Source organism: Danio rerio, chromosome 1 (genome assembly GCF_052040795.2).
Source record: "Danio rerio strain M-AB ecotype USA chromosome 1, GRCz13ab, whole genome shotgun sequence".
NCBI lineage: Eukaryota > Metazoa > Chordata > Actinopteri > Cypriniformes > Danionidae > Danio > Danio rerio.
In genome coordinates, this window is record NC_141021.1 from 48,239,335 (window position 1) to 48,266,854 (window position 27,520).

General features: G+C 36.3%; 1 protein-coding gene and 1 long non-coding RNA gene across 21 annotated transcripts in view; one reads left to right on the forward strand and one right to left on the reverse strand.

Moving 5' to 3' along the window:
* Positions 1-5,583: 5,583 nt before the first annotated feature.
* LOC147837487 (uncharacterized) lies at positions 5,584-27,498 on the forward strand. The gene is made up of 3 exons (XR_015476982.1): positions 5,584-5,691; positions 10,041-10,185; positions 27,182-27,498. It is a non-coding gene; the product is annotated as an uncharacterized LOC147837487 (long non-coding RNA).
* The window catches only part of pnpla6 (patatin-like phospholipase domain containing 6), a 51,609-nt gene continuing 29,981 nt past the window's right edge, over positions 5,893-27,520 (reverse strand). For 3 of the 20 annotated variants that reach the window (XM_087237597.1, XM_087237592.1, XM_087237601.1), the window contains 12 exons: positions 27,179-27,361; positions 26,946-27,064; positions 26,485-26,641; positions 26,252-26,368; positions 26,056-26,125; positions 17,331-17,447; positions 12,815-12,963; positions 10,037-10,189; positions 9,726-9,842; positions 9,034-9,121; positions 8,793-8,938; positions 5,893-8,702 (listed from right to left, as the gene is read on the reverse strand). In XM_087237597.1, the coding sequence (XP_087093723.1) occupies positions 8,622-8,702; positions 8,793-8,938; positions 9,034-9,121; positions 9,726-9,842; positions 10,037-10,189; positions 12,815-12,963; positions 17,331-17,447; positions 26,056-26,125; positions 26,252-26,368; positions 26,485-26,641; positions 26,946-27,064; positions 27,179-27,361 (1,497 nt within the window). In that variant the 3' untranslated portion in view covers positions 5,893-8,621. Of the gene's footprint in view, positions 8,703-8,792; positions 8,939-9,033; positions 9,122-9,725; positions 9,843-10,036; positions 10,190-12,814; positions 12,964-14,270; positions 15,462-16,848; positions 17,448-22,639; positions 22,757-26,055; positions 26,126-26,251; positions 26,369-26,484; positions 26,642-26,945; positions 27,065-27,178; positions 27,362-27,520 lie in introns of those variants that run through there. The other 17 variants (XM_087237600.1, XM_087237596.1, XM_087237602.1 and 14 more) reach the window with 9 other exon arrangements.

The following is a 27,520-nucleotide window of genomic DNA, read 5'->3' on the forward strand; positions in this document are numbered from 1 at the left end:
TGCTGTTAATCTAATGTAAACACACCAATCCTATGAAAATAAATTAAAAGCCTGAAGGCTTTTTATTTGCATATTGTTGCTTTTTTAATGTAACTATTAACTACTATTTTTATCTTCTGTGGTAATGGATAAAATATATGGCAATTCTAATACTTTAATAAAATGTATTTGACTTTTAGAAATCACCAAGCCACCCCTATCATCGTCCCGCGACCCCCACTTTGAGAACACCTGGTATACGTGATATCTTTGTAAATCTACCGCTCAAGTTCCAATAACTGAACTCAAGTGATAAATTCATGTGAGGGGAAAAACATCCTATGAGTAAACCAGGCCTAGTGACATGATGTTCAGCATCTGTGAACTTGGCGTAATAAACATGCATCTGCAATACAAAAAAAAATGTTATAGAGACTTATAGAGCCAGAAATGTAGGTAGTCACATATTTCCAGTGAGCCTGGGTTGCAGATAAATGACTATTCAAATATTAATTTGACTAAAAAGTTGATTCGTTCTTAGTCAGAATTTTATCAAATTTTTTAATTTTCAGATTGGATCTAACCTTGATTTTCGTTTCAGAAGTCCATTAGATTTTTTCAATCGAATGGTATAAACAAATTAATAAAAACACAGCAAATGTGAATAAAACTCTATATTTAACAGTGAGCTGTTACTGTTTAACTCCCCAAATATTCTTTACTCCTTTCATACGGCAAATAGGAATAGATCGCCAGATTCCTGCCATCAACCCAACCCTGATTTCCTGATTTGGTGTTGATGCTGATCTCCACAGATGATACTGTGGTACACCTGCCTGTCTGTCTTTCTGTCATTCTCTCAGAAGCCCTTATAGAAGCGACCGCAGCATTACACACCAAAGGTGTCATCAATAAAAACAAATGGAAACCAGTGACGTTATTGTCATTAGGATGATTCTTGTTCTACTAGATGATGCTGGATTGTATTTCTGAGGATACACACAGCTTCATGTATGTAATTTTCCTGTGAGACGATGATGGGTGAAGTACTGGAAACAGATTTAGTGTTATTTTCAGTCCATCACCCATCACTTTCTGGGTTTATTTTGCTCACACACACATACACACACACACACACACGACTGTCCATTGAATTATCCAAGATGCTAATCTAAATGGTTTATGCTTGGTTTTAAGTGTACTTCCATTCACTGTTTTCTGGCACTATTTTGATTTGTAATTGCTTTCGAAATCAAAGCATCAGTTTTTTAAACGTGTGCGTTTATTTTCTGTGAACCGAACTCATTTCTGGCGGCAGTAGTCGTACACATCCCGAACCCCAAATTCATCAGTGTTTGCTGCTGTTTCATTAGCATTATCGTTTATACTGTATGCATGTGTGTATGTGTGTGTGTGGCAGCATCACTGTTGGTTTTTTTTTTACTTAGGAGTGTGTACTTTGCCATCATCCTTATTGTCTTTTTAGAATTGTTGTTATTGTTTTGTTAAGTTATCATGATGCCCCATCTGTAATTAAACCAAATACTCACTATGCAGTCACTCAGATCAAAACCGTTTGCATTTTTCAACCTGAATTTCCTCTATATACACACACACAGAAACAACTACTGGAGTCTGTAAATCTGGAGCGAGTGAATATAACGCCCTCAGAATTTCTGATCAACAGAGAGAGTGTTTTCTTTAGTTTTTCTTCTACAAGCTGACATATTTAAGGATTGTATTGGGACGGGACGGGGTGGGTGGGATTGTGTTTGGGCTCAGATTTGGGGTAGTTTGAAGAAATAGTTTGTCCAGTGCTGTAAGTATATCAATTGCATGTTATGATCATGAAGTAACTGCCATTGATTTTACATTTCGTTTTGGAGCGGGGGGGGGGACATATATATATATATTTTATCTTTATTTATAATTTTTACATATATATATATAGTGTACGTTTTTCCCCCTCAAGATGTGTTTTTCGAAAAAGACACACTTTTGCCTTTTTATGTCTCCATTATTTTGTTTTTAAATCTTAATATGCATTATAGACTTTTTACGTTTATCATTGTTGGCTGATTTCAAGCTGGTAATGATGATATTGTTATTTGTACTGATTGATATCTTCTGTTTTATGTTGTATTTGTGTTCAGCTGAATGAATGAGTGGATGGATGAGTGTTAAGAGAGGTTTTAGGGAGACATTTCGTCTTCGGCTGTTAGCAAACCAAAAGTCTGTTATTTTGTATCCGTTTTAGTCCTTTGTAACCGTGATTTGTCTTTTTTTTAAGTGACCATTTTGTTTGCTCTTATTATTACTATTATCTTCAGGGTTGAGATCACACCAAATTACGATGATTAAAGTGGAACGGATTGAGAGTTCGGTTTCATAAATGGTTCCCGGGAATGTTGCATCAAAGGTGTGTCTTTTTCTGTTGAAGCTAAGCAATCGTTTATTGCTATTCGTTTCTTTTTTTTTTTTTCACCCCCAGAGCTGTTATCACAACTCTGTTTTGCTGTATGGTTACAATGTGTCTTTATGCGGAAATCTCACAATTTTAGCTGCTGTTGCACTGGAGGTTTTTTAATTATTATTATTATTATTATTAATAGCTGACAAGGAGTTTAGATCCATGCAGTTCACCAATTTGATTTGATTCTGATAGGTGGATTTGAGACATTTTTAAATCAAATCAAAAGAAACCGATCTCCATATTGTTGGCATTTCAAACAGCTTGGAAAATATATTGTAAACATTAGAAATGCTTTGTGCCAACAACAAACTTTGGCAACCTTTCATGCGTTCATGATAAATGAAAGGTATAGTTGTTAGATATCATGATGCGACATGTTTGCTAGCTTCTTGTAATTAGTTTCAATTATACTAAGATATTTGATGTGGTATGTCGAATAAATAAGACTCAACTACGACAGCCAAGCACGAATAAAGTATCTTGTCTTCTGTGTATATTTTTTACTTTTATTTATTATGCATTCTTTTTGGGTACCATCTTAATATTGGAATAGTGCTGAAGTACCACAGCCTGTTGTATTGTATTGAGACACAGCCATTACAGTTTTATCATCGTTTTGAAGCCCCCTTCCCCCCTCTCATTTCAAATGAAAGAAATGCCATTATATTGTGAATACCTCAGGTTTTTTTTCTTTTGGGAAAAATTTAAAACTTTCAAAAACCTAAAACAAATAAAATACAAAAAAAAAAATGCTTCGTGTGGTTTATTTTTATGCATTTAAGTACAAGCAGACACTACACTCAAAACACAAGGCAGTTTCAGCACGACTAGTGTATTTTTTTATTGAACTCCATTGTTTTAAAAGTGGATTTTTTTTTGTATGGTTTCATTCTAATAGGATTGTTAAAATAAAATTAGTTTTTGAAAAATTAGAATACATTAGAAAAAAATTACTTAAACAGTATTTACTTTTTGGATATTATGAAATAAATTAGGAAATTACCCATGACAACCTTAATGTAGAATACAGTTTGCGATTGATTACTTGTTCCACAGCTCTCAATAAAGCTTGGATTTTTCCCTTCATTAGAAAAAGCAGCCACCCCTGATCTATACGCTTATATATTTGTTAAAAGTTTTGTTTTATGTAATTTAAATATTATTTGATAATCGTTTTCTTCACTGGGCGACATTTTGACGCTCTATGAGTTGAATGTAATGTAATTATCGTAGTTCCATTAGCGGTAATTCATACCGAATTAGTTCTAAGACAAGAACCCTGTTAACTGATAAGGTGATGACTTTTACAACCACAGCAAACAGAACACACCGATGAGTGAATGCTAATTTGAATGGAAAAACCACTGCGTGCTAAATGTATGAGTGTGTGCATGGAATTACCTTGGCAACAGGATAGGCCATACTAAAAATAATACATTTAATTGTAGAAGGTATCGGAGATGTGATTGTTTCATGACTCTGCAAATTACAAAACTAAAGACATATGCCTACTCAGAAAATGATAAGCGTGAAGTACCGCCCACATTTTCGCGCCATTTTATGCTGGCGTGACACAAAATAATCAAGGATGAACATTAGCAGGTATGTTGATCGATGCCAAATATTTTAAAATGTAACGTTATGAGCTCTGTCATCGCAAAATGTGTTTTTGTAACCACGAAAGGAAGACAGGAAAACAGGGATCAAGTTTACCTTTCCTTCATTCCTTTCTTCAGGTTTTGTATAGTTACAAACATCTTCCACTGTGAAGATTGCCAGTAGTAACAAAATGCTAAAATGTAGTTTTAAAGCCACAATTCTTGTACTCTGACAAAAATATATCTTATATCAGGCCTGTAGCCAGCCTGGTGAAAGGGTTGGTTCTTTATTCTAAAAAAGTGGACATCTTTGCTGTTATTGGCATCTGTTTAATTAGGAGAATTAAATACTGAATTTAAGTGAGATGTTAAGCTATAATTTTATCTGTATTCATTAAATTAGCTTGTTGGATGGTCATCATGACCACACTTTTGATGTACCAAAATCTTTCCTAATTATTTCAAATAAAATATGACAAATGTTTGTTTTATCATATATCGATAAAAGTTTTAAATGACAAACTGTAGCCTAGTGTAATTTATTTATTAAGCAAATACCAAACCAGCTAGCACATTCAACTTTCCTCAGTCAGAATTTGGCCATTTGATTAATAAAAAAACTGAAACATAATAATAATAATAATTTAGAGCTTCACATTTTTTAGCCTCTTGTAAAAGTGTCACTTTATTGGTCATGTTTTCTTTTAAGAATAAGGTTGAAGATTTATAGAATAAAAGTTACTTGTCAAATGTTTTCTCTTATTAAAAACAATACAGTATGCAAAGGATGACCACTTATGTCCGATGTTTTCTTGCACAGCTGGATCTTGGGACTCTTAAAAAAAAAACAATTGTTTGCATTGGCCGAAACTGATTAACTGAAGTTTTGCTTGGTCTTGAAACCATGGGTTAATTTCACTATGATGGTATAGCAGTCAAAATAAGACAAAGGAGCTTTTGTATGGGACAAATTCTGGACCTTTGTCAGTGAGGGGTGGGTCTTCCTTATATGACATTCAAATTTGAATTAGAGACATGACATTATTCGGTTGCTTTAATGAACATGAAATATGTTGTTTTAATGGCCTCTTCAAAATAACCTTACTGTAATTAATATTAAAATATTCAAGTTTTAGAATGTCTTTTGATGTTTAGATTGTTATATTGGCATCGGTAACACCACAATAGGGGTCCATTTGTTAAAGTTAGCAAAACGAGGAGGAATTCTGATTAAAAACTGTGTAAGCATTTATTAACCATAGTTAATATTAATTTCTTATCCAATAAAATTCTCATTCAAGCTATTTTAGTAGTTGGGTTTTTAAACAAAATTTTAACAACTTCTGTAACAAATAGCTGTGTCTTGCCTTTTAATAGTTAATACATTAACATTTGAATTTTTAAAGTAACCCTTTCTACAGTTTATAGCAATATTGTTATAAAACAGTATATCGTGACAAAAGCTAAAGCTTCCTTAGTACACCTTATGAATAAACACTTGTTAATTATAATTTACTTAAAACAAAATGATTTAGTAGGTCACGGTGGCGCAGTGGGTAGTACGATGTCACAGCAAGAAGGTCGCTGCTTCGAGTCCCGGTTTCTCCAACAGTCCAAAGACATGCGGTGTGGGTGAATTGGGTAAGCTAAATTGTTGTGTATGTGTGTGTGTGGATGAGAGTGTGTGGGTGTTTCCCAGTAATATGTTCCGTCTGGAAGGGCATCCACTGTGTAAAACATATGCTGAATAAGTTGGGGGTTCATTCCGCTGTGGCAACCCCTAATTAATAAAGCAACTAAGCCAAAAAGAAAATGAATTAATTACAAATTATTTAGTCAGAATGGCATTAAATAAGATTTTATTATTCATTATACCTTTATTCAACGTTCATTTCTATTGTCTGAACCCCAGACTCCTCTTTTATTAAACAATAAAGACATTCAAAATATTGTTTTTCCATTATCATCAGTGCAAAAATGCTAATCAAGCAAAATCAGAAACCACATATCGTTATTCTCTATAATCTCTAAAGTGTTGTTTAAAAAAGCCAGTGGTAAAACCAATAAATTAAATAGTAGTTGGCAATCCTTTCAGTCTGATGAACATACAAAACAAAGGTGTCTCAGTGTAAAAAGACTGAAACAAAGCAAAAGCATTAATAGCCGAGTAATTTGTACATCTTAGTGAGGGTTTAGGGATATATACATTGATTATTAACAACTTTAGGTGAAAATGGGAACAACGACATTTGGCTTTGAAGTGAAAGGAAAATGTCTTCCAGTATTGGATACTGCTTCCCTGACACTCGCAGCAAAATAATAATTATAACCCTCCCCCTCCACATCTTCATGTCTGGTATGAAATTACAGGTGTTTTTGTTCATTTTCACTCTTTTTTTTGCTTTGTTAATGTGCAATAACAAAATAAGGCATTCATCTTGTCTACCTGAAGCACAAGTAGCTCTGCATTTCTGAAAAACTGAAAACATACAGGCAGGTAAAACACCCATTCAAATCCACAGAAGGTATTTTTGGCATATATGAAACTCCTTAGGAAAGCTCCCTGCTGTTTGCATTCATTTACTTGTCCACTTACACACCGGTCAACAACTGCTCTCAATTCCTAACACGCCTCCTTTCTCACTACCGCTCTTCTATCACTTCCTGGCCACACTTATTTTTTAACTCACTACCACCCTCACTTTCTAGCTCACTACCACTCTTACTTCCTGGCTTACTAACATATTTACTAACTTACTACAACTCTCACTTCCTCACTCACTACCGCTCTGTTACTTGCTCACTAACGCACTCATTAACTAACTCACTACCGTTCGAACTTTATCGCTCACTACTGCTCTCACATCCTGGCTTACTAACACATTTACTAACTCACTACAACTCTCACTTCCTCTCTCACTACAGCTCTGTCTTCCTTGCTCTCTAACCGCTTTCACTAACGCACTCATTAACTAACTTACTACCGCTCTTACTTTCTCACTACCACTCTCACTCACTCACTCACACTGTCAAATTACTACCACTCTCATTTTCTCACTCACTACCGCTCTCACATCCTGGCTTACTAACACATTTACTAACTCACTACAACTCTCACTTCCTCACTCACTACCGCTCTGTCTTCCTTGCTCTCTAACCGCTTTCACTAACGCACTCATTAACTAACTCACTACCGCTCTTACTTTCTCACTACCACTCTCACTCACTCACTCACACTGTCAAATTACTACCACTCTCATTTTCTCACTCACTACCGCTCTCACATCCTGGCTTACTAACACATTTACTAACTCACTACAACTCTCACTTCCTCACTCACTACCGCTCTTTCTTCCATGCTCTCTAACTGCTCTCACTAACGCATTCATTAACTAACTCACTACCGCTCTTACTTTCTCACTACCACTCTCACTCACTCACTCACACTGTCAAATTACTACCACTCTCATTTTCTCACTCACTACCGCTCTCACATCCTGGCTTACTAACACATTTACTAACTCACTACAACTCTCACTTCCTCACTCACTACCGCTCTTTCTTCCATGCTCTCTAACTGCTCTCACTAACGCATTCATTAACTAACTAACTAACTACCTACCGTTCTCACTTTCTCACTCACTACTGCTCTTTCTTCCTCACTCACTACCGCTCTCACTTCCTTGCCCTCTTCCTTATCTGCTTCCTTCACTTCCTCACTCTTCACCTCTCCCACTTCTTTGCCCACTACTGATCCTACTTTCTAAAACTCCAACTTCCTTGCTCTTAATTGTCGCCATCTACCGCTGTCACTTAATCTCTCTCCTGCTTTTACACCCTACTAATGTGCAAATGTAAATTTAATGGAAATGATAGGACCCTATGCAGCACAATCACTCCCTCAAGTCTTTCTGTATCTGCACAGTCTTTTTCTCAGCTTCAGATCTTGAAAAATGCATCCTGAGAAACCACTTTCAGTCTAGAAGGCATTCAATGGGAGAAGTTGCCAATGAAGGTTTAGGTTCCAATCATACACACATGCAAACACACCCATATAAAAAAAGTAAATTAAATTAAATTAAAATATCCAACCAGACACACTCGCTACACACTATCTGTACAGAACTGGTACCATCTGGAAACAGACGAGTTAACCAGAACTTAAGGATAGTGGTATACTGGCCGCCACTGCAGACATCATCATGAAATTCGTTAGATATTTCAACGATGTAGAGCCCCTAATTTCGGTGGCATAGTATCTCAAGCAGTGGTTCCTATGATGTGGTAGGCCCGACAGTCCCTGCACCACGTTGTTGCTGAGTCTTGAGGCAAAAAAAAAATCCTAAAGGCAAAATGACAATCAGGGGGGTAACCGTTTTGGTGACAAGTTGTAGGTAAAGTAGTGTTAATAGGTCGAAATCACAGTATCTTTGGTGACTTCACAACAATCTTATTCATTCAGCAGAAGTCCTTTCTTCTGTATCTGTCTTTATACTCTTCGGCCCTTAGTGGGGCACAACTTCTTCCATTTCCATTGCCCTTTAACCTCTTGACTCTGCATTACTCCCTTTTCAACAATCTGACACTCCAGAAAAGTCAGCGTTGGGGTCCCTGGAAACGTTCTTCCTCTGACGGACTGTCTTATCTTCATCCTACACAAAAAAAGTTGTGTTTAGTGCTATTAGTTATTTAACATTTAGGGCTGTATGTATATAAAAGGTTGTGTGTGTATATTTACTCACTGGTGGGAAGACCCCATTTGGTCCCCATTCTCCAGGAGACTGATCCTCAGGGTCTTCACCCTCCTCCTCCTCTTCCTCACCTTCTTCTTCTCTCACTGTGTCCATCCCGTCTTCCTCGTATTCTGTCGCATAGTCAGACTCCTCTGCTAGACCAACAGGTAACAGTTAAGTACAGGTACAATAAGAGTACAAGTATATAGTACAAGTAATGTTCCCTAGGTACTGGGTTTGGGTAACTGACCATCGGCTCCTACATAGCTCTGCACGGGCTCAATCCTGGACACAATTTCAGCTAGATCAGTGAAGTCTGCACTAGGACACGGACATGACTGAAACAAACCACAATAACATACAACAATCCAGAATTATATTAATGAATTACTTAACGAACAAACAATTCACAATTAACCAATAACAGCTGATTCCATTTAAATGTGTACACATGTAAAATATAACACAACTTACAATTGCTTAATATGAATAAGCATATGCTACAACTTTGAGTTTAATCACTTTCCTAATTCACTTTTCACAGAGGAATGAACCGCCAATTATTTTGAGTTTGTAAATAAACAAAACATTTTGGTAAATTAATACTTGCACTTTAGTTGCACAATCAAAAGTGACGGTAAAAATCTTTACACTGTTAGAAAAATACAATGGTGATGATTTTCTGTAAACCAATCAGCATCCTACAGGGGTTAGCTCCACCCTTTAGGTACCGTGCTATTGTGCTTGACAAAAGGATCCTAAAAGTAGTGGTAAGGTACAGTGTTATTTTGGTGACTTCTGTACAACTTCAACTGTACTGTACAGAAACAAACTTTACCGCTCAGTGGAAATGTGCCATAAGAATGATTTCTGAAGGATTATGTGACAAGGATTAAACAAATGTAACTTGATTGTTTTAATGAGATCACAAAAAACACTCACGTCCGTCTTCTTGCTGTCATTATAGTCAGCCGATCGATGATCTTTCAGCATATTGTCAATAATGTCCCCACGAGCCCACTCGGTAAACACCAGTTTGCCATGTTGATAACCCACATCCTGAGAGCAGACAAAAACATTCAGAATGCCAGATCGATGGGAGAGTGTTTACTATTTGGAAAAACATATATACTATACTAACAAAAAAAAAAAACAAACATATATAAGCTATAAATATAATGCTATTGAATTCTATAGCCTCAAGACTCTTGTCCACTTGTGTTATCTGTAGACTTCTGCTTTTGTGTTCTCACATAGATTTCATCAAATTTCCCAAAATCCATGGTCTTAAAGCGGTCGATGGGTGGGCGAATGTACTCGCAGTATGCACTCTTCTTGACTAGTTCCAGCTGCCTTACACAGGACACGTAGGCCAAACGGGACTGGATTTCAGCCATGTCAGGTACCTAAGAGACATACAGTAGTATTTTTACATCAAAGTTATCAGAATCAATTTCATACATTGTTGTACAACTTAAGAGATAAAGAAGCCCCGGTCAAATCACACGATTTTGAAATGATTTCCTTGACGTAGGTTGTTGTGGGAATTCAAAATCGACAAATAAGCATATAAAACATATTTACGTATGGCTGGATCGTGGGTAAATAAGATCAATCATTGGCTATGCAAACTTTACCTTTTTAACTTTATCTATACCTTTTCTAAAATATTAAGGTGTTTTAAGCAATTTTATCTGACAGACTGGCACAAATATGCAGATATCTCCATTCTCACGTGTTTCTGAGTTCTCTCATCCTTCCAACAGAGTTTGTTCTTCCGAGGTGATCTGGGAACATGTTCAGTGTTGCGAATACATTGCAAAAGCATTTCTGCTTATTCATTGTCATTATGGTGAATGTCATGTCATTATGGTGAAAACCGTTTAATATTGGCTTCCCTAAAACTGTGAGTATTTCCATTTAATTTAGGCTGGAATATTATTTTATTTAACAAGTCAACACAATCTAATGGCAATATTGTGGACTTGTTTTGAAGTGCATTCGTTATTCTTGTTCATAGATAGCTGACCAACAAAAGATCCATTAAAATTAAGTTAAAAGTTATAGCAAACGAAATTCGTTTCAAAAAGATATTTAAAAAAATAAAAAGAATTATAGTTTTGTCTGTTCCCCTCCACTACTCAACTATACGAGTGGCTGATTTGTTTCACTCTAAAGAAAATAAGATTTAATGAATGCTTTACTGTGATTGTATCACACATGTCTGCCATATATTTTGTAATACTTTTATTATGTCATTATTTTAAAGATTTTCCCAGAGATGGGTTGCGGCTGGAAGGGCATCTGCTGCGTAAAAACGTGCTGGATAAGTTGGCGGTTCATTCCGCTGTGGCGGCCCCGGATTTATAAAGGGAACTCAGCCGACAAGAAAAGGAATGAATGAATGATATTTTAAAGATTATGTCTTGAGCCTCTGATTTTCTCTGAATCACAAGTTTGAACCTATCCTGTCGTAAGGAATGCCCTTAAATAATGTATCAGGCATCAGTGTTTATTAAGATAGAAATAAGATATTAAAAAAATGAAATTGAGAAAAGAAATATCGTTATAGCAACACTTGTGACTGCTTTGGTAACTAATGCTCATCGTAGACGTCACTGGATGACTGATCGTAAAGGACTGTGTAGTCTGGCACATTTGTTACTCACGACAAGTCAAGATTTTATGAAGAAAAGAAAAAACTAAATTGCATCATCTAACAAAGTGGCTTTCATAACTGACAATGAAAAATCATGTGATCTGACCGGGGCTTTACTTAAAATCCATTCCGTTATAAAGTTCTAATGGCTACACGTCAAGTCTGTCTCATGACCCACCAGCCCCAGTGATCTATGTAGATCTCGTATTTTGTTTCTTTTTGCCCTTTCCTGTAAAAATTGACAAACGTTCTAATTATACTGTGAATTTTTTTATACTACTACGATTCTCAAATACAGTTAAAGTCAGAATTTTTAGTCCCCCTTTGATTTTTTTTCTTTATTAAATATTTCCCAAATGATGTTTAACAGAGCAAGGAAATTTTCACAGTATGTGTAATAATATTTTTTCTTCTGGAGAAAGTCTTATTTGTTTTATTTCGTCTAGAATTAAAGCAGTTATTAATTTTTTAAAAACTATTTTAAGGTCAAAATTATTAGCCCCTTTAAGCTCTATATTTTTATTGATAGTCTATAGAACAAACCATTATTATACAATAACTTGCCTAATTACCCTAACCTGTCTAGTTAAACCTAATTAACCTAGTTAAGCCTTTAAATGTCACTTTAAGCTGTATTGAAGTGTCTTGAAAAATATATAGTAGAATATTATTTACAGTCATCATGGCAAAGATAAAATAAATCAGTTATTAGAAATGAGTTATTAAAACTAATATGTTTAGAAATGTGTTGAAAAAATCTTCTCCGTTAAACAGAAATTGGGGAGGGAAAAAATAAGCAGGATGGCTAATAATTCTGACTTCAACTGTATGTGATAAAACATATATCTTGTCTTTTAAACAGCTTAATCATGATTGTATTATTTGTTATGGGTAATGGACGCCGTCATTGTTGCTAGAAGGGATACAGCTGCGATTTGAAGTTAACGAGAAGTATTTATATCATTTATTAAATTATGTATTAATTGTATTTTATTAGTGTCTACCTCTACTTCAACCCTAAACCCTCATGGTAATGTAAAAATATTATTTGTTGTACAGCGTCACAAAAATGATGCTATATTGACGAGAGTATTCTCAGCTTTAACCCATCTAGAATTCACCCTCTCCTACAGCGTGGTGAAGAGTTTTCCATGTGTTAAAGGGTTAACCCATTCTTCTTTCAACCCATTTAATCAGTAATCTGCACACTGTAGGTAGATTGCATAACTTTTCACTCACTTAAACTATATTGCCTAGCTCTGTTTCTTAAGTAAATCAGGCCCACAGTGGTCAATAAGCATTCAGATGCCAAGTTGAAGGAACTGAACTGGCTTTATAAGAAATGCTCTAATATCCCACAACATTGACTCACCTTCACTTTCTCTGCCCACGGGTTGATTCGTTTCCATAGCAGCCACCAGCCAGAAAGACAGTCACCGTAGTTACAGAGATCAGTCTCATCCTGGCTGCCCACATCAATGGCAATGACAGTTTTTGTGCCCAAAGTACGAGCTATGTCCGCTGAAGGGCATTAGAGTGCCAGTTGAATGCAATCAAATCACACGAACACACAAAGACAAGACATCCACGGGGTAGCAGGAAGAATCAAAGTCATGTTAATATTTCAGGTAAAACCATTAGATTAATAACTAATCACCAGTCAACGCTGTTTAACCCAAACCACACAGGAACTGGAAAGCTCCCTTTTTCTTCAGAAATACGACTGAATGATTATCTATGCAGTGTTGGGGAAAGTTACTTTTCAAAGTAGTGCATTACAATATTGAGTTACTCAATATTTACTAACACAGACTACATTTAAAGTATATGGAAGTAATTTGCGTTTTCCCTCCTGTAGAAAAGCATCATAGGAACAATGTTTAGGGGCTCAATGTATTATACAATGTACAATAGTGTTTTTAAAAAGTCTAAACACTTTATTGATGTGGTACACAGCCAAGCACACGTGGTCAGAACACAAACGAATCACAGGTAACGAAGTAATAAGCATTTCTCCCAAAGAAAAGCCAGTCTAAGCAGAATGCTAGCAGGCGTTTCTAGCTCCACTGACGCTCCGCCTTTTTGCCCTTATTTGGTCACCACGGGTTGGTGCGATGATGCGCGAACAAAATGGTCACGGTTGGCCACGCCTACTTGTAGCCTAATTTGCGCTCATCAGAAAATTGTGTGTAACATTATGGATACTACGTCCATATCTTTTACAGTCTATCCGCTTGTTAAGTGTGACGTCACATGCAGCGGCTTCTGGGTCCAAGCCCTCTATCAAACTGTATGTCAGGGGTGTCCAAACTACGGCCCGCGGGCCATCTGCGGCCCGCAATCAGTTTTGTGGTGGCCCGCGAGGCTTTTTATAAATATTAATAGAAACTGGCCCGCTATACAAAAATGAACGTAAGTCAATAAATAACCACCGGGTGTCGCTATTACATACAACTTAAACACTAAAAACTGAACTACACTGTTCCAGTTACTGAACCACACTGTTCCAGTTACTATGACCATTTATGTGAAGCTGCTTTGACACAATCTACATTGTAAAAGCGCTATACAAATAAAGCTGAATTGAATTGAATTGAATACATGCCTTAAATTAGGCAGCACTTCTTGTTATGATGTAAAACTAACCGACCAAACTGAAGGAAACATAACTGATAATCACATTTTGGCGAATGAGATCAAAAAGTAAAACAATTAGCAGCTGCCCTATCAGCTCAACAACAGCAGTTTTTTCGTGCTAATAAAGTGTAAGAAAATTCTAAACTGCACTGCAAAAAATGCTTTTTTTATTTATATTTTTTGTCTTGTTTCAAGTCCAAATATCTAAAAAATCTTAAATAAAGGAGAATTTTCTAATTTGTTTTTAGAAATAATATGCTAATATTAAGAGAGTTTTTCCTTAAAACAAGCAAATTAATCTGCCAATGGGGTGAGCAAAATAATATATATATGCATGTCTGTGTGATGTGTGTAAAATTTGGCCCGGGACAACATTTTTTTTTTTTTTATCTGGCCCTCGGCCCAAAAAGTTTGGACACCCCTGCTGTATGGGGAGTCTCATGAAATGGTAATAATAAACGTTTACAAATCGCTTGAATACTTTCAAAAATCACAATCTCAATATAAATGTCCATGCCTAATATACGATGGCCAGAAAGTGATTCTTTTTTTTTATAAATTGTTACAATTTTGGTATTTGTAATGCAGTTCAGAGATTGTTTTGTACACTACGACTTTGTAAAAAATTCACTTTAACGTGTGATATGAATAAAAAGTGATCATAAAGAATATTTTCTCAAATCAAATGAGCCTGGAAACAGTATTACATACAACACCAACACGTCACCACTTAACAAGCAGATGGCTATTTTACTTGTTACTGTATAACAAATTAATCCCAACACTGCATCTATGTTTATATAAGTGACTTCATTGAAGTAAATGGATTCTAAAGCTAAAGTGGTGAAACAGCCTTGCAGGTGATCAGTGCTAAAAAAACTATGGAAAAAGACAATTGTATTCAATGATGACAAGGTATGAAGACAAATAAAATGGTGTAGGCCTAAAGTAGGTGATGCATTACAAAAATAATCTAGTTTGGAATTATTTTCAGGAATTTAAAAATCCAATTTGCTTCACAGGCAATAATACAGATGATCGTCATGCAAGGAGTAATTTTGGTCTTTTGCAGACTGCTTGATTGCTGTGGTGGAATGAATCATTGAATCAAATGATAACACAGGGTGTACTATCACATGCAAAATCTTGTCTTTTTCCACTAAATTAATGTCCCAAGTTGAAATGCAACATCTGAACTTGTCTTTCTGTCCATTATGGTGCACTCCAAAGTGATGGGCATGATGATGTTGCTGTCTGGTGATTTTGTTTAAAAATAATAAGTCAGATTTAAACCGTTTTAATACTGTAAAGCATAAGTCTCAAACTCAATTCCTGGAGGGCCGCAGCTCTACACAGTTTTGCTCCAACCATATCAAGCACAGCTGATCCAAATAATTGAGGTGTAGGGTTTGGCCGATAGACAATGCCATTGTCCATCGCCAGGGCCGACAAACTTCACGATGCTGAGCCGGCATCTTGATCTATCGCCCCGCCCACATTTATATTGATATATAACTTATTATTTGCATGTCATCTTAATAGCAGTAACATCTTTTCATGAGCTGTGGTAAATTTTACATATAGCTGCCGATTGCACGGCTGGTAGCATTGTGAGGATTAAATGAAGGATTATACAGCACCTCTTGCGCTTAAAATGTGTAGATTCAGTGGCAAATGCTGTTACCTGCAAACCCCGTCCCACAGACTTTACAGTGAATGGCTTAAGATATTTTTCATTGCGGACTTGAAGCCACTGAAAGTCTTTTATCCACTCATGGAAAAGTGTAAATGGTGGATTAACATTCAGCACATGATCACTAATAAGATGTGCCATTATTAGTAACTGTAGGTGGTTTCTAAAACAAAATCTGTCAGTGTTAATTTCATTCTCTCAACTTCAGCACTCCACATTTTCACGGTTGTAGCTCCTGCCATCTGAGGCAGAAGCCATTAACTGAGTGATTGACAGCTGATAATAACCAATCATTCGCATTCAGTTCTAAAGCAGTGGGCCAATAAAAAAAGCACAAAGGCGGGGCAAGCATTGTGGGCTTTTTTTTACTTCAGCAAGCTCACATAACAACTGTTTATCAGTTCCTGAGCACTGCGTTTGGCGTTTTAGGTGCAAAGATGCATTCTGCATAAATGTTTCCTAAATCCACAAACAAGGTGAGTATGTTACAGTGAAAACAGTGAAAATGTATGTATTCACTCAAATGCTTACAAATATATATTAAGGTTGCATAGAAAAAATTTCGGGCGCATATGCGACCCAAACGGTCGAGCCCTAGCATCTTAGCATCTTAGCTTGTTATCATTTTTATCATAATAATAATAAAATAATAAAGTTATCATCAATCACAATACAAATTACAGTGAACTCCAAACGAAGTCTCCTCCACCAGCTGTGGGAAAAGCCATAAGAATGACACAGATCCCTGTGCCTATTAATGCCAGAGTCCCGTAGAAAAAAAGTGATTGACAGGTGGTAATTTGTGTGTAACTTTTATAGTTTGGTTGTGGGTAAAGCAAAGACCATGTGGGTCAGGTAGTGAAAGTGATAGGCTACAATTAGTTTGTTATTCATTAATTGATATTTAACAATGACCCCCACCTACGATGACAATGTCATCGTCCATCGCGATGTTTCACATTAGACATCATACGGTGCCAAATTGGTCAAAATCGTCCAACCCTATTGAGGTGTTTAAAGGAGTCATGAACACCTCGATAATTCCGATCAGCTGTGTTTGATTATGGTTGGATCACAACTGCAGCCCTCCAGGAATTGAGTTGAGACCTACACTGTCAATATATCAGTTATAGTCACAATATAACACCAATCATACACCAGACAACATCATCTCGACATTTACATTCCAAATAAAAAAGTCATGTATTTAATAGGCTGGTGAGGACTATAGGTTTTTGTCCAGACCAACCAATCCCTGCAAAACTTTATCCATTTGTCTCTGCACAAATCACAAACTGGTCCATTATAGAGTCCAAAATGCGAAATAATTTTAAATGTACAGGAAATCTCCCAGTTGCCAAATTGAATAGCATATTAAATGGACACAAGCTCAAATGGATAAAGCGAAACCACTCATTCTACCCTCAAATTGGTAAAGAAAATCAAAGTACTTACTCAGAGCCATGTAGCTCTTCTAAACCAAAACATTAAGTAATTGACCAAGCCATTTTGTATTTGTGGCCCTTGTTGATTTTGGTTTGCTCTGGGGCATACTTGCCTGGCAGGTTGTTGATGTATCCTCCATCCATGAGCAGGTTTCCATCTTTAGGGTCGCAGAGGGGTGGCAGGTACCCAGAAAGGGTCATGCTCGCCCTGACATAGCGCCACAGGGAGCCTACCACACCGGGAGGGGACAATAACCTCTTAATAACGTCTTAAGAATGTAAACGTAACGCCCCCAGCAGTGTTCGGAAGTGACCCTCAAGTCACGTTTTTGATTAGTAGCGCACAGACCAGCAGGGAGATACAGTGATGGTCACCCCAAGGACGGTGTGCAGTGGTTTTAGTATGGCTTACCTCACAGAGTGAACCCAACCTTGAGTAAAGTAGAGTTAATACCCATGGAGGTAAGATTGACTTGTCTTTTAACCCTGCCTCACTTCCTTAAAAACAAAACGGTCTTAAATGGTAAATAAATTAAATGGTAACATTTTAACAATACAGTTTGAACATTCTTACAATTAATTTATCCATTTTAATCAGTGTTTTGAACAGAGAGCCTTAAGACAGAGTTTGAAAGACAGTCAGTGAACATATTGGGCACTGCCACCCTGTCCAAACCTGCAGTTCCAGATTTGAGCAGCAGGCGTCAGGAGAGGTGTGACAGTGGCATGGGTTGGAAGGAGAGAGAAACATTGAGAGAGGAGGTACATTCAGTATGTGGCACTCTTAAAGCAATCGTTCACCCACAAATTCTGTCATTATTATAGGGTGTAGCAGGGATGATGCAGTTTTGTGTGCCAATACTTTTAAACCGGTTAGCATTTTAATATTACTATTTCCACTGTATTGAATGTTTTTGGTTAAACGGTTAAATGGTTTACATAAACAACATCACTAATAACCTTAGTGGGTAAATAGGACTGCAGAGGTTGTCGTGGACATTAAACATCACCTTGTGGGGTGTTTAAACTCATACTCAATAGTGCACTCTTGTGCACTGTTCAAATTTCCTGCCCTTTGTTATGTTAGGGATTTATCACAGTCTCTGACATGTGAACGATTAGTAACAACATTGGCTTTGATGCATTGTTAAAATTTTCATTTTTTTTTCTCCCTAATTTATTGTTGGTGGCTGTTTTGATGTATTGACTTTAATTATAACCACATTTGATGTAGCAAAAATGCACAGTCTTTGTTTTTGTTTACTACGTGTAGTTCTGAGAGCTTTTTGAGAGATTTTCTCAGACACATCAAGGTAAGTGTGTAAAGGTCACTCTCAGACACACACATACACACTTTAATTTGATGTTATACTCCATATTAAAGCTTTTTTTTGCACAGGCCTATCTAAAGGGTTAATTGTGACAACTGATGATCAATAGTAAAAGTTACAAACTGTACCTCTTCTCAACAGGGACAACCACCAACAATCAAAAATGCATGATTATATGGTGTCATGGTTTTGTAATCAAAAAATGTGGTTATAATGGAAGTCAATGGGGCAAAAACAGCCACCAACAGTAAATTAGGAAGGGGAAAATTTTAAATTAATCAAAAACAATGCATCAAAGGCAATGCTGTTACAGATTTCCAAGACTTTGAAAAAAACATCCAGTCTACAATTACTTTTTATATTGAAAATATGTGTTTTGTGTGTTTTTTTCACCAAATCAGTGACATAATTTATTAATTTGCCAATTAAATAGTTTAAATGCTGTAATTTTCTAAGCAATTTACTAGTTTTGATCAGGACTGAGGTTGATTATATATTATATACAGAAAAATATTTATCTGATGCATTTTTACAGCAGTTTAATTCAGTGGATGATTTCATCCCTAACATAACGGAAGGGTAGTAAACTTGCCCAGTGTATTGTTGAGTTTTTTGTTTTTTTCAAAACTATTTTCTCAAAATATGCGCCAAAATAAGGTTTGTCACCAAATATCATTATGTAAGCTGACACACAGAAAAAGTTATGGCCAAATTACGACACAAAATCACCCCAGAGTGGATGAAAACATCCCCAACAGTATATCAGGCGTAAACCACAGTTTTAACCACAGGTAGCTTAACGATTCATACATGTAACTTATGAAATTGGATCATTCAAAAACCAATGGAAACACTGGAATTTTTTCAAGAGAAGCAGAGAGATGCTAACTATTATGTTAGCTTACAAAAATGTCATCACTGATTTTGCACATTGATTATGTTTGACAAAGTCAATAATGACAGATTTTGGGCTGATCTGCTTCTTTAAAACAGAAGAGTGCCCACTGAAAAACATGAAAAGATCTATCTGTAACCCGGTTGAACATTTTCCGACTTTCTTAATCAATTGGGCTAGCAGTGTAGTAGGATCCAGAACAACTTCCAGTGACCTTTGACCTCATAACCACTATATAGATGAAAAGTAATGACCTGAAATACATAAACATGCAAGAGCATGCACAACAGTGTGTTTGGTGTGCTAGTGATAGCCAAGCTCAAGGTAGATGGGAAAGGTGCACGTGATGGGTAGATGACAGAGGTGCATGGGGAAGATACATCAGCCTGAACTTTAAAACAACAACAAAAACAACCACTGACAGGATACAAAAATAAAGGACTGTTCTAATCTGTTCACAACTATATTTCCAACAAAATAGCAGCAGCCATCATTTTTTCACAATATCAACAAGAGAAGCTGACACTAGATCTCTAAGCGATATTCACCCAGTGCTTCCCATAGGTTTGAAATATACTTGAGGTACATCAGATTTACCCCACATCACATAAATAATTGTATACTATATGCGACAAACAAAACAATTACATTTTAACAATAACCCATTGTAAAGAAACAGTGTATAACAGTGTCATAATAAATATAATGAAGCAAAAAAGACTGTTAAAAAAAAGAAATCTACTATTTCTCGTACTTTTAAGCTATCCAGGAGCCATGTGCATCCACTGACAGGTAAAATCTGCTTTTCTCTCTTTCAAGTTCAAAGCAATCTTAAAGGCCAAAGCATTTTAGATATGTATATAAAATAGCCCATGTAATATATTAACATCATCTAATTAATAAAATATACTGCAAATGAGAAATAAACGACAGAAAAAGTAATAAAAACAGACAATTTCTCTAAAAATTATCATAATTACAAAATAAAAAATGTAAATAGTGTAAATAAGGCAAATTCATACATTTTGCAGCCAGTTTAGACCAGTCATTTTGTCCTCTTTGAGTATATAGTCAAGTTTTTCTGAGTCGATTAGAAAAAAAATGTATTATTGAATGTTTCTCTTGTGACTGTGCGCACGCTGTCAGCTGCAAAGCCAAGCGAAAGTAGGCTTAAGTAAAAAGAGTAATGTAAAAGCACATATGAGCTTTAGAAAGCGAAAGCTGAATCCTGGAAATTGTAGATTTAGAAACTCTGGCCATAAAAAAATTTTTATGTCCCAAAAAGGAGCGTCTCTGTGTGCCTGCAGAGCACATGAGACTGTCTGTGGGAGTGCTGACAGGTCTCGCGTACACAAAACGAAACGGGTAAATGAGAGAAGATTTTCCACTACTTAATCGATCGCAAATGTTTGGTTTTATTGGGCGGATAAAAAAAAGTGTAAAAGGATGTTTAAAAAAAAAAACGTGTCACTAAATATACATTGGCGGTCCGCTCAAGTAAAGTCTGTGTGGGAAGCACTGTCAACCATAAACCACAAACATTTTTAAAATACACCTCAGTAAATGGCAACTATAGTTGATAACATGATTTAACCTGCTAAATGCGATATTCTAATGTAATGCCTGCTCTTGACAGTAGATTTGAAATGCAAACTGAAACATCAAATTACAAGACAAAAACTTTTCCCATTGGAGTTTTAGCTTGTAAACGTTTATTTGTAACCAGACAGACACTGGCTGAGGCACAATGAAATGAAATCGAGGCATCAGTTGGTTGTGTGGACCCTAAATCTAAAAACCGGGTGCCTATGTGTGTATACCGCCATTACAAAAAAGCCAAACAGAGAAGTCTAGCTTTAAAAACTGAATGTATATTGTGCAATTAGCATGAAAGGGATCTAGTTAATTTTAAAAATAACAATATTTAATAATATATTACTCTGGAATATGATTTACTTTTAAGGTGTACAAATTGCTAGTAAATTCCACAAATGCTTGTTTTAGATCAGAGATGCCCAAAGTAAGGCCCGAAGGCCAAAGTTGGCCCATTGTAACCTTTGATTTAGGCCACCATTACATCTGAGAAGAAAGTGAGAAGGATAGAGAGCGTCGGGGCGAATGTCTTTATAAGAGATTCTCATTACTAATTTGCTGAATCCTTTTTTCGTTTGTTTGTTTTATTGCTGACCAACAAAAAAAGCAAACTGAAATGAATTAAATGTAAATAAATCAGATTTTTATAAAATTCTAAATAATGTCACTAATGTGAGCAAATCAGGGCAAAAACTAGTGTAACTCCATTCTGTTATAAATGAGATTTTAGTTTTTAACTGTAAAAATTCATTAAAAAAATGTAAAAGAAAATGCTGTATTAGTTCATATAAAGCAATGCTTTCTAGTCATTTTAAAATATTATTACATAAATTTGGAAATTACCCATGGCAACTATATTTACCTTCAGCCCACTAGCCTTAATCAACTTCATAAGAAAAAGTTTGGGCACCCCTGCTTTAGATAATTAGTTAACTAGCACATTTAATGACAAGAATTTTAATACAATTTTAATAATTTAATTTGGGAGTAGAATATTTAATTTTGTAGTAAAACTTGATTTTTATTTAGAACTTAAAAATCATAATTACAAGCCCATTTTGTGCCACATGTGACATTAAGCATAGAAAAGTATATAAATAAGGATTGAATGTGCTATGCTAATGACAAACTTGTGCTTAATTTTGAATTAAATATATCATTGATTATTTGAATTAAATATAAAGCAGACTCACCTTAAAAAAAATAAATCCTCATAACATTTTTTATTTATTTGTGCAACATTTCATTCTTTTTTTTTTCTTGGGGTAAAATAAATACTTAGATATGTTTTTCATAAAATTCAGCCGAAAGTAAAATCTTTATCATGCTTATGAAAGCACAGTCTCTCTCTCTCAAACTCTTTCTCTTTAATCTCAGACTCTTTCTCTCTTTAATGATATTCTATCCTGTGCTCCTTCCAAACCATGGCTTCCCAATGTAAGCAAGGGGTTAATTCAGTTTCAATCCGGACAAGAAACAATAAAAAGCAAAGGGTAATTGAGTGGTTGGTTGTCGCAGGGATATCGGTGTAGCAGGTATCTAAAAGCCTCCTTCGGGCTTCTGGAGGTTTGTGGTGGGATAAAAGGGGGGGCAAAGTCCTGACCTGGGACATTGTTAACATAGCAACCATCCACGAGGAGGTGGCCGTCCTTGGGGTCGCAGAGAGGAGGCAGATAAGGGGTATAGGAGGCACTGGCTCTAACATAGCGCCAAACACAGCCTGGCAAAATGAAGATGGAGAGTAAATCAAAACCGCACAAGACGTGGAGAGAGACAGAGAGGAGGGAGGGACAGTAAACAACAGGAAACAGATGAGTGAGAATGATAGCGGGGGCACACAATTCTCCAACGGCCCTCGTAGTTTCTCGGACTTCATGCTGCGATCGTGTTAGGCCAATCAGGCAAATCAATCGGTTAAAATAAATAACATCTGCATGTAGTTTGGGTCATTTCTGAATATCAAACACAATCAAAACTTTGGTGTTGCTTCCTAAACAAATATGGGGAGAATGCTGAATCTACAGGCATACTGCATTTATTAGTGATGACAAACTAAACAGATTAGAAAAGAAAGCAGGAGAGGTGGACGAAGGGCACAAAGAGAGTGAAATTGTGAGATCTGCAGGCTGTAAGTATTATAGCACATTAGACATTGGACAGGAAAGCTAGTATCTTGTGAGTCACTTGATTTAGAACTACAGAAACAAAGGTGAAACGGTGATTGGAGACCTGATAGGAAAATGCGTGTTGCTAAAGTTCTAGAGTTGAAAGTCTTATTATAATCGTAGAATAATTAAAATATTATTTCAATCCTACTTCCTTGACTGTGGGAAGTCTGTATAAGACACATTAGACTACCAAAAGTGGTCATCACAAAACAAAAAGAAAAACAATTATATATTTCAGAGTGGTTCCAAAAAAAGGAGTGTTTTGTGACACTTTAAAAACAAATCCTTTTATCTACCGCAAGATCATATTTTAATTAATAATAATATTAACATTAGCCCCTTTCATACAGTGATATTGGTAAATATCAGGAAAATTACTGGAATGACTTAAAGTAAAATAAAAAAAGTGCTGTTCTTACGGGCAAGAACGTTCTGGAATTTTTCCGGAAAAGACCATTCACACATCCATTCCTGAATGTTTCGATTAGATGGAGTAGATGTCTCACATCAGCGCGTTCTTATCATGAACACGCTCTCTTTCCGGCAATCTCTCTTCTGCGTTCATGCAGCACAGCATTCCGGCAAATTACCGGTAATGTTACTACTTCTTTTTACAGAAAAGTGCCACAACAAATTTACCAGTATTTCCAAAAAGGGCTTGCTTACACATGATCCCTTTCCGGGAAATTGCCGGTAACTTTCCTGAAAGGTCTGTATGTGTGAAAGAGACTATTAAGACATAGCTTGAGCTATAATTGATGATAGAATAATTTCTTAAGAATCATGAAGAAGATTATATTAGCTTTATCCCGACAAAAAAAAAAAAAGTTATATTCTTAAATTGTATAAATATTTTACAAGCATATAAATTTTGATTGGTTTTATTGAATAAATCCAGCCTAGATGAACTTAAAAGACCTCTTTTTATAGCATAAAAACATAATGATATTACATTTTGGAAAGGTAGTTTACATATAGCCGGCAGCTAGCTCTCTGCAACTCTCACTGAAGCTAAGCAGGGCTGCGCCTGGTCAGTACCTGGATGGGAGACCACAAGGGTAAGCTGCCAGAAGTGGTGTTAGTGAGACCACTAGTGGGTGCTCAACATGCAGTCTGTGTGGGTCCTACTGCACAATTATGTTGATGGGGACTCTATACTGCTCAGTGAGCACCGTCTTGCGGATGAAACATTAAACTGAGGTCCTGACACAATTCTTTGGTTGTTCAAAATCCCAGGATGTCCTTCAAAAAAAAAAGTGGGTTTAACACCAGCATCCTGGCCAAATTTGCTCACTGGTCCATCATGGCCTTCTAACCATCCCCATATCCTAGTTGGCTTTATCACTTTGTCTCCTCTCCACCAATCAGCTGGAGTGCGGTCTGGCGTAACATGGCTGCCATTGCATAATCCAGGTGGATGCTGCACACTGGTGGTGGATGAGGAGATTCCCCCAAAATTGTGTAAAGTACTGTTTGAAGTACTTTTGTGTCTGTTGCCAAAGCAAAATGTCTGTTGCCAAAGCAACATGGCTGTATAGGTGCACAAATACTATATTCCCCTACTCTCATTTAGCTACTAAAGATTTTGAATGTGTTATTCTTGCATTGTGAAATTGCTTAAATGTAAAAGCATATTCTAATACCTTATCACTACCTGATCAATACTCACAGCTGAGTAGCTGGCATACTCTAAGTTGCAGTAAAGTGCTAAGATCTGTAATTTGTGTGTTATGAGAATTAGAAGTATGTACGCAATGCTACAACAGCAGAATGGAGACGAGAGGCATTTAGAGAACAGGGGGAAGCAATGGGTGATGGGTTCTGGATCCTACAGACACCACTAACTGGGGTTTTTACCTACAAGTCATACAACAGCTAAAGGTGTTTACGCTAGGGATATAAGAGAAAGAAAAAATAGTGGGATTAAGGACAGGAATCACTGAGAGATTAGTCATTTCTGTTAAAGAAGCAGGTTAAGGCGGGACAGAAAAGAAGACAGACAGAAACTGACCAAAAAGGGGGAATGAAATGGAGTTGGAAACATAACAGAGACAAGCTTTGTACTTGCAGTTAGTGAAAGGTGCAAATTCAATCCCATAATCATTTTGGGCAAACAGGGGTGACCACATGACCAATATAAGGCCTGCAAATCCAGTGTTTTACAGCACTAAACTGTATTTACCGTAACAGTAATAACATGACAAATAATACATTTAGCCAATCAACTTATATAAGAGTTCGTCTGTTACCGGATACATTTATATTTGAATTTGAGGACCAATCCCAGAATTCAGAGATATAGGTTAAACCATTGGTCAATCCCAAAATGTATATTAGTGATTATCCATTTGACAAACACACTTAAGCAATTCATCACATTATCAGCTCCTTTACATGAATGCAAGTTAACAGGCATAATAACACAAACAGTGTCAATATTTCCATCAGAAACCACCAGCCGTTCTAGATTTGTCAGCAAATCGCACAACCCACATAAAATTTTCGTCATGCATGCAATCATTACAAATTCATAACTTCCAAAACTAAACAGCAGGCACTAAATTTGGCCAAAAAGTTTATGAATTAATGTTAAGCATTCAAAATCCCAGTTTTTTTTATGGTATTTATTTTCTCAATGGTGTAAACAGATTTATCTTCCATTTTTAAAAATCAGTATTTTACATTTAAAATTGGTTAAATTATTTATTTCTATTTATGTATTATTTTATACAATTACTATTGTATTTACAATTAATAAAATGTTATTTTCCAAAATAAAATCCCCCTACCAGAGAACCCTGTGGAACTCCACATTAGAGCTGAAACAGAAAGCAGTTCAGTGATCACTCACCATCTTTATGAACACGCATAGCAGAAGCTGTGATATCTGTGGTCACGTTGAAGTAAGGCAGCCACAAGTCCTACAAACACAAGCAGGAAATGTTACGTTTGTCATGCATATGAAGATCATCCTCCAGAATGTACTGAGGAATTAAAAATGTTTCCGAATCATTGGGTTCATTTTAAGACGCTAGCTGCACTCTCACCTCAATTTGTTTGTCCTCAAAGACTTTGGAGATGCTGGTGTTGAAGGCAGAGCCCGAGAACATGGACGTGATTGGATAAGTAAGATCCAGAACTGTTTTGAACACCGAGTTCATAGCCTGCAGGCAAGAGAAATAGCTTTAATAACTAAATGACCAGATTTCAGGGATTAGTACTCAAGATGTTGGCCAAAGAAAGGTAAAGGTTTTAATGGGATGATAAGAGTCAATGTTACCTTGGACCACTCTCTTGCCCTCTGCTTGACCCGAACTGCACTTCTCTCCTCTGCATACAGAGCACCAATGAATGAGCCAATGGAGGTTCCTCCCACTATATCGATGGGAATTCCTGTATCCTCCATGGCTTTGATTACACCAACATGAGAGCAACCCCTGCAAGATTAAACATACAATTAACTAGGGTACTTACTGTTAACTATAACTAAAACTATTTTTGCAAATCATTCATTTTAACTGGAAAATAGCTAAACGCATAAAAACGAATATAAATCAACAAGCACTAAATCTGAACTCCTAATTGAACTCTAAATAGTATTACAAAATTAAAAACAAAAGAAAAAAATAATTCTCTTGAAAGGTGGAAATTCTAAAATAAAAGGTTCATTCTATCTGTCCATTCAGTTCAAATGATTAAGGTTTACGTTTAAACAACAGTAATCAAACTGTTAGGTGTCACCTGGCTCCGCCTCCTCCGAGCACAAGGGCGATGCTGTTTCCTGTGAGTACTCTGGCCAGCCGTGAGAAATCGCTGTGTCTGTCTGCAGTCTTCTCAAACACTTTTTCATATACCTCTCTCTGTTCGACACAACAAACAAATTCACAGCAAATACCAGACATTACAACAAATATAATTTTTTTTTTTATTATTATTTTATTTTAACACTGATGGATTTGTGTGATTTTTCTTACCAGTTTGGTAGGGCTTCTTCGTGAGAAGACTCTACGAGGACACTTCAGGTGAAGGTGTCCAGAGCACCAGCTTCGCATGTTCAGCCATTCGACTGTTCTTGACGGGCCCGGACCATCCTCACGGTGCAGCAAAATAAGCTGTTTCAGAGCCCGCACTGCTGTGTTCTCCAACATCTGCTCCAACTGAGAAGATACGAAAATGCGAAATTACAACAAAACCTTTGAATTACATGTACTTATTTAGGAGACATAACTTGTATGGATAAAAGGACTTCAAATCGTCAGAGAGCAGTAGTATATAAAAGCTATGACAAGTCTTAGTTTGTTCGTTTTTCCTCCCTC